The sequence below is a fragment of the Pteronotus mesoamericanus genome, unplaced genomic scaffold (genome assembly GCF_021234165.1).
Source record: "Pteronotus mesoamericanus isolate MK-2021 breed Mesoamerican mustached bat unplaced genomic scaffold, CSHL_Meso_final contig_164, whole genome shotgun sequence".
Lineage (NCBI taxonomy): Eukaryota > Metazoa > Chordata > Mammalia > Chiroptera > Mormoopidae > Pteronotus > Pteronotus mesoamericanus.
This window is the reverse complement of record NW_026555065.1, coordinates 15,880,131-15,901,335: the sequence shown is the minus strand read 5'-3', so window position 1 is coordinate 15,901,335 and position 21,205 is coordinate 15,880,131. Positions and strand designations below refer to the sequence as shown.

General features: G+C 32.8%; 1 protein-coding gene across 2 annotated transcripts in view; it reads right to left on the bottom strand.

The window, feature by feature from the left end:
- The window catches only part of TRPM7 (transient receptor potential cation channel subfamily M member 7), a 115,468-nt gene that overhangs the window by 17,365 nt on the left and 76,898 nt on the right, over positions 1–21,205 (bottom strand). Inside the window, exons 21-31 of one of the 2 annotated variants that reach the window (XM_054565434.1) lie at positions 20,286–20,564; positions 18,549–18,723; positions 16,020–16,146; positions 14,818–15,002; positions 13,976–14,108; positions 12,713–13,428; positions 10,666–10,727; positions 9,594–9,653; positions 4,013–4,109; positions 1,660–1,730; positions 152–186 (exon numbers count right to left, since the gene is read on the bottom strand). In XM_054565434.1, the coding sequence (XP_054421409.1) occupies positions 152–186; positions 1,660–1,730; positions 4,013–4,109; positions 9,594–9,653; positions 10,666–10,727; positions 12,713–13,428; positions 13,976–14,108; positions 14,818–15,002; positions 16,020–16,146; positions 18,549–18,723; positions 20,286–20,564 (1,940 nt within the window). The remainder of the gene's footprint in view (positions 1–151; positions 187–1,659; positions 1,731–4,012; positions 4,110–9,593; positions 9,654–10,665; positions 10,728–12,712; positions 13,429–13,975; positions 14,109–14,817; positions 15,003–16,019; positions 16,147–18,548; positions 18,724–20,285; positions 20,565–21,205) is intronic. The other variant, XM_054565435.1, reaches the window with a different exon arrangement.

The window sequence follows — 21,205 nt, the reverse complement described above, 5'->3', positions numbered from 1 at the left end:
AAATGAGTTCCCCTAATCTCTTCTATGTAAAGACAGAAGATGCTGAAATAATCATTACCCACTGATAAAGCAGTGTTACAGGGATAATGCATAGAGCAGAAAAAAAGACTATAATACTTTACAGGCTAATGATAAGAAAAGGCTTACTTACATTTCTCTGTTTGGTGGTCTATCTTGTAACCAATCCTTTAGTCAAAAACAAACACAAATAAAAAGTTAAAAAACCTCTAGGTGATCTACAACTATTTAGCACTGTTTTGTTTCCTATAGTATGTTTTAAAAATGAAGGGCTGAACAATAATACGAAATACTTATTTCATACAACTAATAAAATAATAAATGGGTATAACTACCATAAGGCCATTCCACAAGAATTTCTCAATAAAGAATTTCATGAGTATTATATCTTACAATATATAGTCTGTTTTTGATAACTATTTTCTTTTCTTTAAATATGCATTTGTTTCTATGACTTAAAAGATAAGATGTACCCCTTGCCCCCCTCAAAATCAAAGTATAAAGAGAAAAATTAAAATTGTGCTGTGAACAAAGGAATCAATAACATTTAGGCCTTTTTCTGTGTGTATATGTAGATATGGTTTTTATTCTGCAGTTCTACAATGATATTTCTAGCTGTGGATTTATTTTTACTTCCCCAGTTTGGGACTTAGGCTTCCTGAAATCGAATCTTCGTATGTTTCAACATTTTGCAAAATTCTAAGCCATTTATAATCTCTGCTAATTCTGCCTATTCTTTCAAGGCCAATTTAGAAGTATTTCCCACGTCTCTTTCATTTAATACATTTTCTATCTAATTATAATTTTGTGTTACATTCTGGTCCAATTTAGTACTTCTCTGTTTTCATCCCCCAATGAGTTATTTATTTCTAGATTTTTTTTCAAACGATTGCCACTTTTTGAGTAGTATTTTTTCTTTTTCTCCTATTTTTAATACTTTCTTTATGGCTTTAATTACTTTAACCATACTTTATATATAATCTATAGCCAATAATTCTACTATCTTATTAAGAGAGTTCTAATACTATCTATATAAACTGACTCCCAAGAGACTTTGTAATTTGTCATTTTGAGGTCATGTTCAATGGAAATGTATTTGTGGCAAGGTTGTGCAACTTTAGTTCAAGATGGCTCCTTCCAGAAAAGAATTGTGACTGTGAAACTCTGTGTTCACTAATCCTCTGACCCTACTGAAATAATTTTTTCAATGATGTGAACTTTAATAATACAATCTCTCTCCTTACAGCAGAATGTAAGTTAAAAATGTTGACATGATTAAGTACACTGATTTCTACATCTAAGTATAAAGGAGCTATTATTCTGCTTTCTACCAGAGCTTGCTTTTAAAGAAGGTTTGTAAAATCAAATATTACCTCAACTGGCTAGGAGTGACTTAATACAATAAGTTTCAATTCAAACAGAGGTTCCTGTCTGTCTTTCTTTTGCATAAATTTTTCTTTAAAAATTCCTGGCTATTCATTACAGGAAGAAACTCTTCTAAAATTACCATGCGGGCATCAGTTTTCTATGGTAAAAGTTCTTGTGAAAGCATGATATAATCTCAAAACATCACAATCTTTTAGCTCTTCTCTAATAAATATGTATTTAAAAATATGTATTGTTTAACTGAAATGTACAAACCGGTAGTAAAGCTGCTTTGGAATCTACTTCATGAGTTTCTTCTGTAGATGGCCTTGTACTGCTTCTTTCTACTTAAAGAAAATTGAGGTAAAATAAGTTATACAACTAAATTTATTTAAAGTAACTACCAAACACAAAGTATTTCTAGGCATAGTATAACTTTCATAAGATAAGTTATCTTCCCCCTAACACTGCTGAACATAAGACTTACAAGAAGCCCATAAGCTTCTTGGAAGGACATCAAAATTATTCAATTTATTTTTGTGAAAAGACAGTAAGAAACAAGAAGAAAAAAAGTCTTGCTCTTCCTCTTCCCCTGTTCTCAAATTTCTTGTGTATCCTTCCAGGAGTATTTTGCATAACCCTCCCTCTTCTTTACTTATTATTATTATTTTTTACATATATGGTAGCCTAATATTTATTATATACTTTGGATATTTTTGTTGGTTTTTAAATCTTAAGCTTGGAGATCTTTGTATTTCAGTACACAGAAGTCTTCTCTGCTCTGTTTTGATGCTATACTGAACTTCATAGTATGGACATAACAATAATTTACTTAACCAAACACCTAGAAATGAACATTTGGTCTGATTTCAATCTCTTGCTATAACAAACAGTGTTGCAATTAGTAATCTTATACATGCATTATTGCATAGTAATGGCAAAAAAAGAATGCTTCATCTTTTCCACTGATTTAAGATGCTACTTTTTTCATAACTAGTTTGTTTATCCTAAACAAACTTTAGAAATAAGCCTATTTTAAAAAAGTCATGTCAAGTTATGAATTAACTTAGAATTTACCACATTATGATACAATAAATGAAAACCTCTGAATAAATTAAAGGAAATCTTAGAACAAAAGTTGTATTCAAGTGTAGCAGGCAAAAAGACCAGATTAAAGTATATTAAAAGACTCCGGACAAAACTTTTTCAGGATGCTGAAACGGACAGAATACATTACGTATTTGAACATCTTGAAAAAATTTAGTAAAAAAGCAGAGACCCTCATGTTCCTCTAACCAAAATTATGATGTAAGTATACTGGTGGAAAAGGGCAATGGTGTATGTACGTTTTGGGGAACAGAGATCTGAGGGGAGGCAGGGGGAGAAGTTTAAGCCTTTTCTTCTTGACTGTAATGTCAATAGGTATTTCCTAAGACTGAAATAAGATGCAAAATTATAAGGATGTTAACTTTAGAAATAACATCCATGTTATCTGAAAATAATGATTTTTTTTCCTTCCCTTTTAATCCTTCTACCATTTTTTTTCTTCCCTCATTACAATGACTACAATGTAAAACAGAAATACTAACAGCTAGTGTTCTTGTCTTGTTCTCCACTAAGGGCTTTCAATATTTCATTATGAAACAGAATGTGTGATAACTTTTATAGATAACCCTTTACTCAGATTAAGGAAACTTCATTCTGTTTTTACTTTTCAAAAGAGTTCTAATCATGAATGGATGTTGATTTGCATCAAATGTCTTTTCTGCAGCTATTGAGATAATCGCATGATTTTCTTCACTTTATTTGTTATTATCATGCATTAATTATTTGTGATTGTTAAACCAACTTGTATTGATACTTCTGGAATAAACCCAAGTTGATACTGCTGTATACCAAAAGAGAATGGAAGGGGAAATGATGGTAACAGGGACAATTTTTCCCTGCTCTTTTTCTTAAGGAACCTAATAAAGGTTATATATACATAATTGAAAAGCTGAATAATAATAAATTTATGTGCACATATAATGTTGACTCATAAAAAGCATGAAATGGAAACAACCCAAGGCAATTTCATTTTTAAGTGAAAAATCAAAGGTGCATAAGGTGCTACCTTTTGTTACAAAAGATGAGAGTGGTAGAAAAGGCTGTATTGTCATGTATGACTGAATAATCATAAAATTCTAGAGGATAAACACGAACAGCACAGGTTACATGTGATGCTGGAGTGATAGGTAGAGTGATTTCCAAAGTGTGTATGTATTTTAATTTGAACCAAATAAATGCATTAGCTATTTTTAAAAGTTAAATGAAAAAAAACCCAAAACACCCGGGTTGACTAAATAACTGTACAGATTAAAACACAATAGACTCATTTATAAAAGTTAAAATCAGCAGACTTGTGCAAAGCAAGTCTTTATCTTTCATCTTTAGGGACTAAACAATTCATAAAATATTAGAATGTTAGGATTGTGTGTTTTATTCAAGGCTACAGCACCAATGATATACCAGAATCTTCACTTTTTGACTCCTGAAACATTCATTGCTCAGGTGTGTGATATACGTAAAATACACTTAAAGTTTAAATGTGTATATTTGCTAATATAATTCACTTAGTCAAAACACTCACCTTGTTCTGAATGAAGAGAAATAGAAGTTTTGTGGCCCTTAGTAAATCCAGCATGAGAACTCAGATGTTTCAAAGTGTTTTCAGAAGGAGTATCATTCTGCACATTGCACATACACACAATTTTAAAACAATTGAATTGAATTTCAAATCATTGTCCTAAGTAAATCTATTATCTTAACATGCTTTACTCTACTTGGACACTGAATGGTGTATTGCAGATTACAATTATTTTCTTCAATGTTAACCTCAAAAAACTGCATCAAAATACTTTACTTACTATTGTTGTTCCTATTTTACACTAACACTGACATAGAGATAACAGTGATTTGGAGGGTAAAGGAATAGAGGGGCAATTTCTTTTAGAGCACTTTGGTAGCACTCTTACTAATTTCTATGAGCTGTTTATATAACGAAGATCTACCTTATCATTACTTGTCAAATTTCAATTTTTTTCTTGTTTGCTTTGAGGTCTATATGCTTTACCTTTTTAGGTACTTACATCTCTTTACACCCTTCCTTAATATTTTCTAGTTTTTATATGTTTAGAAAACTGCTCTGGTTTTACTCACTTAATATTTCTATTTTCTTACATTTTTTATGATTTAAATTTGAAATTCATCTGAGCTTATGAAGTGATATAAGAAGATAAACTAACTTCTACAATTTCTACCCAATTATCCAATTTGTATTTACTGACAATACATTCCCTTTCTCATCAATTTCTAATCCAACCCTTCTTATTAAATTCTTATCTGCAGAAGGATTATTTTTGAGTCACGAAAATGTTTGATTAAATATTAATGTTTCAACTGTTCTACCTGCATAGTATCTGAGTATCTAATAAGCTAATTCCCCCTCACTTTCTTCTTTGTACCTATTCATTTTCCCAGAGGAGCTAATGAATTGCATTAAACTAATTATGGGGAAGATCTGATGCCTGAATATTGTTTCTTCTTTTCATCTATAAACAGGTCACACTATCATGAAACTTTAATATATTTCCAAAACTCTACCACCACTCAGAAACAATGAGTTTAAAAATGTTACTACCATAGAAACTAATACTTCCATTAAATAAATTTAACTTATATCTCAAGAAAATTAAGCTTTTCTAACTTTTGATGCTCCATACTTTACATTATAGCTGACTTACATAGCCAAGCACAAGAGTGCTGATCTTTTCCTGTATTCATAAAACTACTCTAATTTCCTTTCTGATTTTAGCAGTTTCCTTGGAACCAGTTCTAGCTATTTTTTGTTTCCTTTATTATCTTTGATATATAGTCTATGATGCAATGATATTAGTTTCATATAACCATCAATGATAGAAATTCTAATGTAGCATTGATAAGTGGGTTTCAAGGCATTTGTAAAACTATACCTTAATAGAAAAATTTTTGTGTATGTATATTTTTCTATGAAGAGGGTCTATAGTTTTCTTTAGTTTTCAAAGGGGTATAGAACCCACAAGTGTTGAAGAACTCAAAGTTTCTTATCACCATGAACTGGAGCTCAATATTCTAATATTATAATTTGAGTTCTTCTCCTCTAAGTAAATTATTCAAAATTGTTTAATTCAAAACATAGCCACCACTTTTCTGCCCACTCACAGAAACTTGTAATTTCTTCTTGTTTTTACCAGGAAGTTATCTGCTCACTTAAAATTTTTCAGCATTATTATGCTTTAAGTTCATTAATAGGTTCATTGTTAAAAGGTGAAATCTGTGGGGAAACTGATGCTTACCATTTGCCTTTAAGAAATGTCCATTTATCCTAAACAATTCCCTATGTATAACAAGTGTTTCACAACAGCAAAATGATGCCACCTATGGGTGATGATACTGTTGTGACTCCTTGTTAAAGATATTTTAAAAGTTCAACGAAATAAAAATTAGAGAAGGAATGCTAAGTAAAGGTAACTGAAAGAAACAGAGATACTAAAAAATATTTTGGAAGCGCAACCAGTTAAGCTTAGGTATGTGTAGTAATGGAGAGGCAGGAGTGCCTTCTGCCCTGGTGAATGACTGTGTTGATGCTGTTAACAGAGGTTGAAAATACAGGAGGAGAAATGTGCCTGCTGAGCAGGGAGATGATGGTGAATTTGAGGTACTGATGTGCAGAGTTTGACAACTATTAAAAGTTCCACCTGGTTAGCAGTTCTAATCTTTTATTGTAGCGTCATGCAGTTCTCTAGTTACAGTCACTCCAAAGATTGACTTTCCCATTTTCTCCCTATCAATTCCCAGCCCTCATGAGTTTTCCAGGCTAAGATCCAAGTGCTGACATGGTTGGTAAAAATTTATGCTATTTTCATTTAGCTGACAAATTATATTCTTGGTTTTTTCTAGACTCCTTAACAATTCACACAATGGTTATGCTAAACCTTCTCTATCTCATGTCCTCTACCCACCAGCCTTACTAAAATAACATGTGCCTTAAAAGTACCGATTGGGAACATTCGAAATCTTGCTCCATGACATATATCATCAGTTTGGCTCAAATAAACTATTATAATTCTTTTTAAATTATCAATAAACTCCCAAGACTATTTTATCAATTTTTAAAACACAGTCTTGTATAATTTATATACAATAAAACACAGATCTTAAGTGATGTTAGAGATTTAGCAATATTTCTTTCTAAGTCAAAATATCTGAGAACTCTGTCAGCCCTCCTGTCTCAAAAAGTTATGCTTTCCAGTCTAATATCATCTTTGAGTGCCTGATTTCACTTGATCTAAGTCTTCTTGCTTTTTAAATAATTCCAATCAGTTCTCCTTCATTATAAGAGATGGTCAAGAGATACCACTTCTTAAAAGCTTTGATTTGTTCCTTTCTCATATTAAAACATTCATAAATCTTTTTCCTAAGTAAATTAAGAAAACAATAAAAGCCTTTAATAATTCTGCTACTAATTTAAGCTCTTGAACCATCTTGTTACTGTTGAATATAGTGATAATTCCTCTATTCCTTTATACTCTTCACAATTTTTGTTTTGCATTCTCCAATATACTGAAATTACATTCTTGTAGGTCACTTAATTCAGTGGTTTAAAATCTTATTCTTGTAGATTTTTCTAAAGTACCAGCAAGTACTTATACATTCTCTCTCCTTGAAATTCTCCTGCATTGATAATATGATGGCGGCTTCAACATTATAACTGTCATCTCTATGAACGTTACTTCATTGTACCTTTTTACCACCTTACTTCCCAAGAAGAGGGAACATTTGAATCTCAAGTTTACTCCTCATTTTGACCATCTCTTCTCAGGATATACTATGTCAATATACGAGGTCTGTCCAGAAATAGTCCAGCCATTAACATAACAACAATAGTTTGTGTGGCATTAATGTAACCTGGCAGCCAAGGAGAATAGACTGGGATGCACATGCGTGAATGACAACTTCACTGTACTAGTCACTAAGGATGGTAGACGCTGTTGAGCGAGCATATATACTGTGTGGCCCTCGCATTCAAAATGACTGAGTAGAGCAACAAATCTGTATCAAATTTTGTGTTAAGCTGTAACATTTCTTTGTGGAAACTATTCAGATTATTCAGAAGTCCACAGCTAAGGACAACTGGTGATTGGCAGCTTCATCAAGACAATGTGCCTGCTCATGCATTGCGTCTCCTGCAGCTTTTTGGGAAACATTGAATCACCCAGGTGACTCAGCCCCGCTACTGCCCATATTTGGTGCCCTACTCCTTCTGGCTTTTCCCAAAACTGAAGTCACCTTTGAAAGAGAAGAGATTTTACACTGTCAATGAGATTCAGGAAAATATGATGGGGCAACTGATGGCAAGTAGGAGACTGTGTGATGTCCCAAGGTGCCTACTTTGGAGGGGACTGAAGTGTCAGTTTCCTATGTACAATGTTTCTGGTTATTGTCTTCAATAAATGTCTCTACTTTTCATATTACATGCCTAGATACCTTCTGAACAAACTTCGTGTATCACTGATCTTTGTTTCTCTCAAAAGCTGTAGTCTTGTATTTTTTCCAAACATTTAAAAGCTCCTTATTGCCTTGCTGTTTTCTCATATTTAAATATTCTAAACAGAATCTAATTTCTTCCATACTAATTCATATTCTCTTCAATTTGTCTATTTCTACACATGGTTTTACAATAGTCACTATTACTTGGGCTTAGAAATCTCTTTTTCTTCATTTGTATTTGTCTATTCAAGATCTCATCACCTTTCTCCTGAATTATGATTAAAACTTCCTAAAAAGTTTCCAAGTATCTATGATTGTTCCCATCCATCCTGTACACTGTTATCCTAGAAGGATAATCAAAAGTCTTCGATGGCTTCTTCCTTTGATTCTAAGAAAAATTTCAAAATATTTCATTTGATATTTAAGCATTCATTTATCTGGCCCTGTGGCACAGATTGCAAATGTTCCAGCAAAATTCAATTTCCCCTACTTTATCCAAACAGCTAAATTATATTTCCAAACCTCCTTTGAAGTAAGGTGTTATTCATGCGACTTCATGTGACTAAATTCTCTCCCTCTGAATTTCAGAGCAAATGATACATGCTACTTCTAGGCCTGGCTCAGGAACCTCTCCTGTGCTTCTCTGTGCTCTATTACACGACCTTGGTGGGTGGCAGAGCCACAAGATGGAAAAGCCAGTGTTGGCCTGTATTACTTGAATGACCAGATGAAGAAGAGCTATTCCACTAAGCAAGAAATATACTGTACTTCTTAAAAAATCCTCACCTGAAGACATGCTTAGAGAGAAGGGAGAAGGGAGAAGTGGGAGGGAGATGGGGGGAGCAAGAGAGAGAGAGAGACAGAGAGAGAAACATCAATTGTTGCCTTCCATACACACCCAGACTGGGGAATCAAACCCACAACCTAGGTATGTGTCCTGGCTGGGAACTGAACCTGAGACCTTCAGTCTGTGGGACTGACTATACTAAATATAGTATAAGGAAGAACTAAAATAAGAGACATTGGGCTCTCTTACATTAGCACAAAATAAACTGAGTAATTGAGTAAAACAATATACTGGGTATATATTTTTAATAAAAGGATATTTGCATATAGGAAAAAAATGTGATAAGAAATTTTATTAAGCTTAAATAACTCCCAATATGAACAGCTTTACTAAAATTTATAAAGGTCCACAAAATACTTCATTTACTTATAAAATCTACTTCAGTTAAAACCTATTCAAGAAAAACTCTTTGTGGAATGCAGGTATTTTATGTCTACATTTTAAGAATTATTAAAACCAACTTTGGTAGAGATTTATCTGCTTTTCTATCTACTTCTTATTACTTTTTCTCATTCTTTTCTTCTTCCCTTCTTTCTTTTCATCATCATGTGTTAGCTAAGGCTACCTAAATGCACTCAATCCATTTATTTCTCTCCTTCTCTCTAAGGCATCATATATAATGACAAATTCAGATCTTTAGAATGGAAGTATGCCACAGGATTAAAATGGTTAGAAAATACCATGCAAATTATAGTCTTATGATAAGTTCAATAAACTTGTAAGTACTTCCTGCTTCTGAAGGTATATGCATATTTTAAACTGACTTTGACTTCCACGTATACCAAAGAGGGTTTACCTGATAGTTAGGCATCTCTGAATACTCCATAATTGTATTTCTTATATTACTGTCTTGGTCCTATTTAAGATAAAAAAAATACAAACTTAAAGGAAAATATAAAAAGAAAAAGAACCCCATGTAATTATTACATCTCAACTTGCATATAATCACCAATGAAATCCCAAGTTAACACAATCTAGTTAATAGACATTAGACTAAGTTATTCATTTTTGTTTAATACTTTAACCAGAATATGTCATTAAAAAAATACAAATGTTGGTATTTGTATCATCAAAATGCACTTGAGTTTATTTTTTATTTATAAGATAAGTAATATGCCCTGATAGCAATTACACAATTAACTGTGGACACATGAGGAATAATCACTCATAGCAACTCTTATGTTATCATTTCCTTGACTGTAGCTTTAGGAAAAATCTAGTTTTCCTTGTTTTTGTCACTTGATAATTTTCGCAACTTAAGTTCCTTAAGGAAAGGAGAAGCTAGTCTTCTTAATTACCTTGCCATAGCTATGTGATAATTTCTAAGGCTCTAAACAGTTATGGATAATTTATGAAAGCAACAGTTAATAAATAAACACTAATTTTCTGCTGGGAAACACATTTTTGCCAGTTCTATATATTTTTAAAATTTAGTCAGGAAACATTTATTGAACATATACTTGCACATTATATTGTAGTTACTGGCATATTCAGCTTCTTATTGCTAGACTATAGGTTTCTTGAGAGCCAGGGTTATGTTCTAATAAACTTTTGGGCCTGGGTAAGAGTTGAACTCAGCAAATATTTAGTCAATGGAAAACATTACAGGAAGAATCATTTTTAAAAATGATAGAATAGGTGATTTTTAAAAATTTTAGTTTTAAAATGTAAGCTATTAGTGCATTTTTGTGATTGTTAAATGTTTCTTCTTTTTTTCAAATTGTGTTTATTTTCAAATATTTGGGATCATCATGAAGATGGTCTGTTAAGACTACATTTTTACTGAAAAAAGTGCTTAATTATATTTTGAACTAAACCTCAATGTATCAAAATAAAATTGAATTGTGCTGGTAAAAGGATTTACTTACAGATATTTCTTCCTTGTTTGATGTTTCTTTAAGCCTCTGTAAATCCATGCTATCTCTGTGTCCTTAAGGGGAAAAAAAAAAAGATGACAAAAAACTTTTGTTTTTTTCTTACTGACTAAAGTCTATATTAACAAGTAGTTTGTGTTGTTTTTAAGTAGTTTTGATAGCTTTGCAGGTTCCTGTAGCTCTTCTGGTAAATACTGACAGTATCTGTCAAGAAATTGAAGAAGATGAATTTACAGTAACAGCAAAAGCTAAAGGCCTCCTACAAAAAATTCAACATGTGATAGGAGGCACACTGCTTGAAATATAAAAGGAAAAAGGGAACAAACACTTTTACTAGTGTTTGATCATTTTTACTATTAAAAATAAAATGTAAAAGCATTATATATAATATATATGACATACATATTATATATAAATATATACATATGGTATCTATCTCCATCCCACTAGCAATACAGTATTAACAGACTAAAATGTGTTGTTGTTTTTTTTAAATTGGGCTAGATTTCATGTCAGAACATTATTTCTGTATACCCACTGTGAACTCCATGTAGCCCAGCAGTAGTCATCAGCATGCTCACCACCTAGGTTGGTCTTAATTTGCAGATTTTACATGGTGGTCTTAATTCGCAGGTTTTACATGGACACAACATATTCTCTGAACAATTTCTATACATGTCCCATGACTTGGTAAATTTCTACCTCAAGCAAATGTTAAAGATGAGGTTATGAAGCCACCTAATAGAAAAACTCAAAACTAAAGAGAGAGAGGGCCTCATTCATATCTTGAAACATTCTCGTTATGCCAACAACTCAAGTTGTTTTCTAAGAACTCTTTTGTTAAATACTTTAATAATCTAAAATGAAGACTGTTAGAATACTATATTCTCCCAACATTATGGACATAACCAATTCTATGAAGTATGTATTCTTCACTGGCAACCTTTAAACATGCTTAAGTTTCCATCTTCATTAAAAATAAAACAAATAAAAAATATTAAACAAACAAACCACAACAGCTCCCCCCACTGCACTAGAAATCCTCCTTACATTCCCTCCTCTTATTCACATTTTATTTTACCTTAACCGGGTTTCTCCCTCTACTAATTCTTCCACTGGGACAGTTCCCACCAAGGTCATTAATACGTTATCACTGCCAAAATAATTATATTTTCAACCCCTATTTTACTTGAGCTATCTGAATTATAAGAATGAATCATCCCTGGTGGGGAGAGGTCAAAGAGGATACAGGGGAATATATGATGATGGACAGAAACTTGACTTGGTGTGGTGAACACACAATACGGTATACAGATGATGTATCATCAAACTGTACCCCTGAAACCTATATAATTTCATTAAGCAATGTCACCCCAATAAATTCAATTGTAAAAAAATACATGACCACCTTATATACTATTTTTGAAACCTTATTTTCAGTGTGAAATTATTTCAAAATTAAAAAATTTAAATTAAAAGAAAAAAAGAATGAATCATTCCTTTTTTAAACATTCTCCTCTCTCAGTATATAAATGGGTCACAACCACAACAAACACTCATTTTCTAAGGAGGGTTCTGACTTTCACTACTGTCCTAATGTAATTATTTATAGTGGACCCTTTCACTCCTGACAGTGTACCAGTTAAGATAAAAAATTATATAGCCATCCTATTTATAAGACAATTCTTTTTTCCAATCATTTCCAGACTCTCCTGTACCCTTCTATTATTTCCCAAGTAACGAACACATATGAATCACTCAGGTTCTTTCAACAAAAGTTGGTCAAGTACAATAGAAGATCCCCAAATTCAAAAGACAGAGTTCAAACATGTTTTCCAAACAACTGTTACCATTAGACACTGCATCACAGGTATAAATTCAACCTATTTCTCCCATCTGATTCCTTTAAAAAATTACTGTTATTAGATCTACCCTCCACTTGTCACATGAGTTTTATTAATTAGCTATATCTAATTTTATTTCTAAGGTAATAACTGTAATTCAAAAGATTGACATACAAATATCACTTTGCCAAACTTACCCACAAATGCTCCAAATTCTATATTATCTCCTTCTGCAGCTTTGGAGCAAACAGTTTCTTGATCTTTGGTTGCAGTTTCCAAGTGGCTTTTGCAACTTGGCTGGGACGGTGTACTAACAAAAAGTTTGGTTGGTGGGGATGATAGATGTGGTATGTTATTAGGTGAACTGCCTAATTTTTGATTTTTACTAAACATTTTTAAGGTTTCTACTCCATGTAGTCTCTGTCGCAGTTCTGGAGGAGAAATAGCACTTGGGAATAAGGCACCACAAGAGGAACCAGCCTCTGGAAAATTAAATTCTTTTCTCTGGGATATTACAGATGAATCCTGACCAAATATGTTATGTTGGGGATCCTTCTCATCTTTCATAAAAATATTACAAAGAAAAGGATTATTACTTTCAAGACCACTTTGAGGAAGAGAGGAGCTAAGTGTATTTACAACGCTGTGTTTTTTCCATACAGAATGTCTTATAGGGCCATCATCAATAAGGTTTTGAGCCAAATGTTTGGAAATGCTCAGTTCTCGTGTGATTTCATTGTGAACTTTACTAGCTTCTGACGCTTTCTGGGCAGTGAGAGTTTTTAACGTATCCACAGTCAGGGCTGAAAGATCTTGCAAGTGGCCAATTTGAGAATCTAACGACTGTAATGATCTTTTTATATAGTTGACGCGATCTCCAACTTCTTTCATCTGAATGCACATCTGCTCTACTCTGTGGGGGAAAAACAGATTTTTTACAAATGTTGAAATTAATGTTTCATAAATTCTTTTTGTAATTTCAATAAATAATGGTAAAAAGAAAAAATTTTGCATGCACTCAAGCGGTAAGATAAAAAATAAAGTATGGTTACTTATTTATAAAAGGCACACCTTATATTTCAGAAGGCTCCTATGCTAATAATCCTATCATAATAAAATGCGAAATTTCCATTATCATTATTGTATCTACACAACCACCATATACTTTCAGAATATAGTAAAGCTGATATAAACAAATCATTTAAAATAATGAGTTTTACTTTTCTTGACTAGTAAACAACATTAACTCTTCTTTGCCCTTTGTTAACAAGAATAAAAAATAACAAAGGATTAACTTAATGACTTACATGAAATATCAGAACTGAACTGTCCCCAAGTATAGAATATAAAACTGTTACTAAACTTATTTGTTTGACAAACATAAACTGAACAATGTAAGAGACATAACTATAAGGATCCATTCTGACATACAAGCAATTACAATTAAAGAGGTTCTGAACCTTTCAAAAGTGACACGAATTCTCTCTTCACTCCCAGAATTGAATTTGTCATCTTTTTCATTAAAATACATCTCAACACACTGTTCTTCAAAATCATGAAGTTTCTTTTGATCTTCTTCTGTTAAAAAAAGTTCTAAGGAGGGGAAAGAAAAATCAATGAAGGCTATCAAGATATCAAACCTTACCTCATGAGTAATGAATTACTCAGGGTTCATAAGGCTATTCTAAGCATCATCTGCAATTTTTTTCCCCTCTTTTTACTGCTGTATTTCGAAAGCAATTAACAAGTACTCGTATTTTTTTCTTTACCCACAGTGTCATCTTAGCAGAATAGTTTCAGGTACTTCTGTCCTAATTTTCTTTTCCCATAAAACACTCTTCCCCAACTATCTTTCTCAATCCTCTCCCTCACATATTCAAATAGAGCAATTTAAGAACTAAATAGGTAGAACAGAAAGGGATTGTAAAATTTTAAGCAGTTTGATATGGTGATTAGTCTTGTGCAGTGTACAGAACGTACTAAAAGTATTATTGTTCCCAAAGCAGCAAAAATGGTTTATAGAACAAAAAGTGTTATGGTGTATCACCATTTTAACAAAAACAAATTGAGATGACATACTCAAAAAGTTTAATAATAAATTCACTTTTATAGATAGCCTATTATGCTTAAAGTTCTTTTATTTTTAGGCAAATTCAACAAAAGCCTTTACAGTAACATTAACCAATCTTCTGAATAAAATTAATACTTAGCCTTTAGTGTAATACTGGTAAGTGATAAAAACACTGGCCTAAAAAATCAAACAAACCCCACCAAAATAGTGGCTTTAAAGTCTTTTACTTACTTGGTCCATCTGAAGTCTTATCCTTTTTTCTTCTTTTACATATATAGCAAAACAGAGAAGCTATATGGCTGAGGATGATGAGTGGTGGAGGCAGAACTGGTTTCTCATGATAAGCCATAATAAAATGGTAACGTTGGTACTTCCATACAATATTAGAAATTGCCTTCACTTGTAAATACACATTGCTTGGGTAACAAAGAATGAAAATAAAACAAACAGCTAATCACATTTTAAAGTTAAATGATGAAGATTTAGTTGTAATTCTGTTCTAAACAAGAATTTAAAAGAACACTCTACCATAAATAAGACTAAAAGACAAATGAGAAACTGGAAAAAATACATACAAGTATATGTTGAGGGTCTTAGTTACAAACTCCCAGAGAAATGGGCAGAAAACATGATATTTAAGATTTAAAATTATATACAAATGACAAACTCATAAGAAAATATTCAATCTTAGTAGCAATGAACTAAGTGCAAATAAAAATAATATCCTTTTATGTACTACCAAATTAACAACCATTAAAAAGATAATACATAGTTTTGACAAATATTTGGAGACATGGGCCAATTTTGACTTACATACAAAAAGTCCTAAAAGTACATATGTTGAACAGTTCTACTTTTAGAAAAATATTCTAAAGAAATACTTAAGAACTGATAAGAAAATTAATCACAATGTGGTTTTGAGAAACAAAAAATTATAAAAAATTGAAATGAGCAATATATTGGCTTGAAAAATTATGCTCTATGCCAGCAATACCAGGCGGCCATTAAAAATGATGCAAATATTTATTATGGTGGGATGTTTTTAAAAGTATATAAAATACTATTTTTGAAAAGAAAAATGGCTCATGTATTCATAAAAATGATTGAAAGATGTACATCAAAATATGAAGAATGGGATTATTGATGTTTTTCTTTGCCTTTGTTTGTATAGTGAATATGTTATCACTTGCAACTTTGTAAACATCCCAAATATTTAAATTTATAAGAGAACTGCATGTTGAAAGATAACTGTCTCAAATTTAGAACTCATTTAATTTAAAAAAGCATGCCTTCTTATGTATAAATTAAAAAAAAGTTTTAGTAGTTTAAGCCTTGATAAAGCTTTTAGAATTAAAATTTAGTTTATTTCCTTCAAATTGAACAGAAATGTATACTAAATGACATTACAATAAGCAACTGAATAAAATTCTTACTTGAAAAATGCAATAAGAAGATTGACCATAATGATATACTGTACAAAGAGGTAGACTGCTTGAAGAAATGGAGTCAACCACGTCCCAGGACCACAGATTTCACGGATACTAGAATCATTTGCACACACTTAAGAAAGGAAAAAAAAAAACAAAACAAAACCAGTAACTCATCAGTAACTGCTTCTAATGAGTACTTATGTTTGTTGTATAAAGGAAGTTTTGATGATGTGTAAATGTGTTTTACAGATTCTAGTAAAAGTTCTGGGCAGGAAGCCATAGGAACACCAACTTAAAAGTATTCCAACACAAAATAATTTTGTGAGAGATGTGGGTATCTGTACTACTACTCTATTCCAGACAAAGAAATATACATATATTTCAAAAGATTTTATTTATTTACTTTTAGAGAGGGGAAGGGAGCTAGAAAGAAAGGGAGAGAAACATCTACTGGTTGCCTCTTGCATGCCCCCACTAGGGACCTGGCCTACAACCCAGGCATGTGCCCTGACTGGGAATCAAACCAGCGACCTTTTGGTTTGCAAGCTGGGGCTCAATCCACTGAGTGAGGGCAAGGAAATGTATTTTTGAGTTATGCCTAACTCTCAAGCTAGGGTTTAGCTGGAGGAGCACTGAGGAGAATAAAAACCCCAGATTCAGCCACACTGTAACATTTCTGTAAGAAAAATAACTGAACAAAAGAATATGATAAACTCACAGTCAATTTACAAACATAAAGATTACTGAATTTATCTTATTATGTCACAAAAGAGGGTTTAAGGGGTGGTTCAAGTACCTCTCGAAAATACAATGATTAGATCTGAATTCCTTGCTTTCATTATCCCCACTGCAAATGTTTCTGAAGTCAGAATACAGCTGAATACAGGAAGGGAAAAGCAAGAGCTTTAATACCCAGTGGAAGAGCAAGAGCTTTAATACCCAGTACAAAGTTATGAGATATAAAGTAAAATCAATTTTTTTATATCCTCACCTGAAGATATGTTCACTGATTTTAGAGAGAGGGAGGGGGGGAGAGAGAGAGTGAGAGAGACATCAGTGTGAGAGATTAACACTGATCTGCTCCCTCTGGTAGGCACCCGGACTGAGGACTGAACCCAAAACCTACGTATGTGCCCTGACCAGGAATCAAACCCACAACCTTTTGGTGTATGGGACAACACTCCACCCAAGTCACCCGGCCAGGGCTAAAATCAATTTAAGCAGGCAAAGACTGGAAATAGTCAATCATGAATTAGTGACAAATTTTATAGCACCTTTTTTACTGTTTTTATTTTTAAAAAATCTTTATTGTACTTTTTTCCATTACCATTCAGTCCCCTTTTATCCCCTCCGCTCAGCAATCATCACACTGTTGCCCATGTCCATGAGTTCTTTTTCCTTTTTGCTCAATCCCTCTACACCCTAACCCACACGCCCCAAAGCTGTCAGCCTGCTCTCCATCTATGAGTCTGTCCCCATTCTCCTTGTTAGTTCAGTTTGTTCATTAGAGTCCACGTATGAGTGAAAGAGCAATGAAAAACTGGAGAGGACACTGAACAGGAAGCCATTAAACACAAAATCTGGCCAGGCTCATAAAACCTCACGGTGCTTTAACATTTGGTAACAACTGATGACCCCTATCTGGCCTAATGACCTAATCAACTATAAAACAGATGCGTAGAGAGCAACATGGGTACACAGGTATGGAGTGAGAGAGGAGTGAAATAAGATGGGAGAGAGAAAGAGGGGTGAAGAGAGGGCTAACAAAGTAAAGATTCTACAACCCAGATTTGGAGTTCAGCAGAACAACATCCCTGAAAGCTGGCTGCATCACCTGTGTTCAAAAGTCATCTAGCCTAATTAACTAAAACAAACAAACAAAAAAAATCTATTACCTTATGCAGAGAATGTATTCACTGTTTATTTTTGTAATTCAAGAGTTTATCCAATGCACCATGATTGGTCTAAACTAATCAATACAATCCCATTACACTTGCCCTGTTTCAGAGCAAGTGAAATTGAAGGCAATTTAAGTTAATGAGATGAAAGAACAGGTTCAATAGGAGCTGCTGGAAAAGGGACTCCTCCTCCACCAAGAGTACAATGGAAAACAGTGTATCTTCTCTTCCTGTTACTAGTTACAGAGCATCCTAATCATAAGGGAAACAGGATTCCCTGTATGAATCAGACATTGTAATTACAGAGCAATGAGAAGAGAAGAACAGACATCCTTAGCTATGAATTAACAACCCTCAAGATCACTCTACCTCTGAACTTTGTTATGTGAGCTATTAATGTCCTTATTGTGTAAGGCAGTTTTGGCCACGTTTCCACAATTTGTTACTAAAAAAATTCTAAAATACTTCTTAAAATTAAATTTTGTTATGATTTTTCTGGGATTAACTAATATATTGAGGGAGGGGTTAGGCTGGTAATACTCTGATTTGTGAAAATATGTAATACTACCATAATGCAGTTCTGAATTTAAAATATAAAATAACCAAAAGATAAATCTGTAAACATAATACTTACCATCAATTTCATATGCGTAAACTTCACCAAAAATCATCCAGTATGGATGGAAAACTATATCTTTAGCAAGAGTCCAAGATGGTGCCTCATGAGGATAAAGTATTGCTTTTCTGGGAACACCAAAACTAAGTAATACAAGAGCCATAATCACTACAATGTAGAACATGTTGGCCACCTGTTGAAAAATAAATACTGTTAAAATACATGGAAATTTAAACACAATAACAATATTCATCTTAAAAAAAGTTTCTAATGTTCTAGTAGATAAAGAGAACATCTGAGTTTTTCATTCCTAATATTAGCATTCAGAAACATAATAAAACTTAACCAAGGAGATCATGTAAAAACTGATCTGTGAAGCTGGGCAAGTCATGGACATCTTTTATATAATGAACTGTATCGTATTTTTTTATTCAAATTGGAGTCTACTTGGAGTCCATGAAGATTTTAAAGAAGTACAGACAGATGGACAGATTCAAGGAACCAATTTCCATAAGTGTTCTTTCCTAAAACCGTTCTGTTCCTATATTGAAGGTACAGGCTCTCTTTTCTACCTCCTTTTGCTAACTGTCCTTTGCCCACTTCAGCAAAAAGAAAACAAACAAACAAGCAAAGGCATTCTTTCCACCCATACTGAATCCCATCATGGTGCCTTGTCCTGGGCTATAAAAACCTCCTAGGAGTCTGCCCTCTCTGGTGTGGCTCAGTGGACTGGGCGCTGGCCTGTGGGTCAAAGGGTCACTGGTTCAATTCCCAGTCAGGGCACATGCCTGCACTATGGGCCAGGACTCTGGTTTGGGGGTGTCCAAGGGATAACCGGTCAATGTTTCTCTTGGGTACCTGCAAACTAATCAGTATTTCTCTCTTTCTCCTTCCTTTCCCCTCTCTCAAATAAACAAATAAATAACATGTAATATTGAGATAAATTAAAAAAAAAAACCCTCCTAGGAAAAAACAACAAACTGGATTATCAGTATGGGTATTGAAAAAATAAGTGATACCAATATCTGGTTAACAATTCCATTTGCAAGTCAGACAGTTCACAATTCTTTCATTTCAAAAAAATTGAAAAAGAGACAAACTGATCTGTATTGTCTAATAAATCACTAAAAATTGATTTTTATTGTTAAATCACCATGTGAATTTTGGCATCACTAATCAGGATTTCAAAGGATTAAGTGAAATGCCATAATAAAACTTTAATCTACTTATTTAGGTGCACAGTGCTTAGCATTTAGATCTAAAAAAAAATGAATATTGTCTCATTTTGCAATGTGCAATATTCATCCATGGGTAATAATCTATTGGGGGAAGCCACATACAAATCGAGGTTACATTTATAATAAATCTGTATTTTGATCAGTGAACCAACAATTACTGCAATAATACAAATCAACCTAAAAATTATAATGTTGTCATTTCTTCATATGACAGAATGAAAGGTCATATCTTTCCTTCTGATCTCAAATATTCCATAGGAAGTAGCATTTAAAAATTAAAGCATTTCAACATAAAATGTTTCCCGCCCCCAACCATACACATCAAAATATTTTCTTCAAAAGTTAATACTCTTAGGAATGGCTGATTTGGAGTATAAAGCAAATAAACATGAAAACATTCTCTGGTTCAAACATATATTGAAAACATTCATAGTTCAAACTATGTTAATGTTTTAATGATTTTAGGAAATAATAACAATAAACCAATGATATGATTATCAGATGCCTCTCAACTTACCATTTTTCCAATCATCATTACATAAGGTCCTGCCTGTTGATTTACAGCTAGAAAATCTAGCAAACGCACATACCAAAATATTATGTTAAGACAGTAAATTAATCTTCCAGCCACAAAAACCTGATTATTATATGCATTCTCAAAGTTCCATTTTGCTCCAAATCTTAGTCCAAATCCAATGAAGAAAGAAATTATGGCAATTGTATCACTGATATTGAAGTAATCACTAAACCACACTTTAATCTTCTGGTTTATTTTCCCAGCTTCAGACATAAAGATCTAAAGGTTAAAAAAAAAAAAAAAAAGAGTTCAGTTTCTTCCTTTTAAAAAATGTAACAGCATTCAAGTATAATATTAGAGTAGATTTTTACACATCTTTTGGTACTTCAAAGTATTTTTGATCATCCTGGCATCTGATGATGTATTTGATCACCAAGGTAATTCAGTGGTATCAGAGACAGATGCTACTTATCCTCATTTTATATAGAGACAAAAATTCTCCACAAATGACCTGCTCAACCAACTACAAAGCTGAAAATCTTGAATTAGAACCCATTCTTAAACTGCAGTGTGAAATACTTTTGAAAAGTTATTTCATTTTTCAATGAAACAACACTAGAATATCCTGGATGTTCCAAAGGTGCCTTATTTGCAGAAAATAACTAACTCAAAGATTTAAGTATGTGTATTTGTACCAATCTTTTCCCTTGAATATAAAAATTTAAAATAACTTTTGTGGGAAATGGTAATACATTTCTATTTTCAAAATCATAATGTATCATAAAATAAATACTGAAGTCTCCCTCCCAGTTAAGTCTCCCTTAGTCAATTAAATCTCTCCCCCACTAGAGGCAACTTTTCTTACAGGCATACCTCCTTTCATTGCACTTTGCTCTAATAGCTTCATAGGTATTGCATTT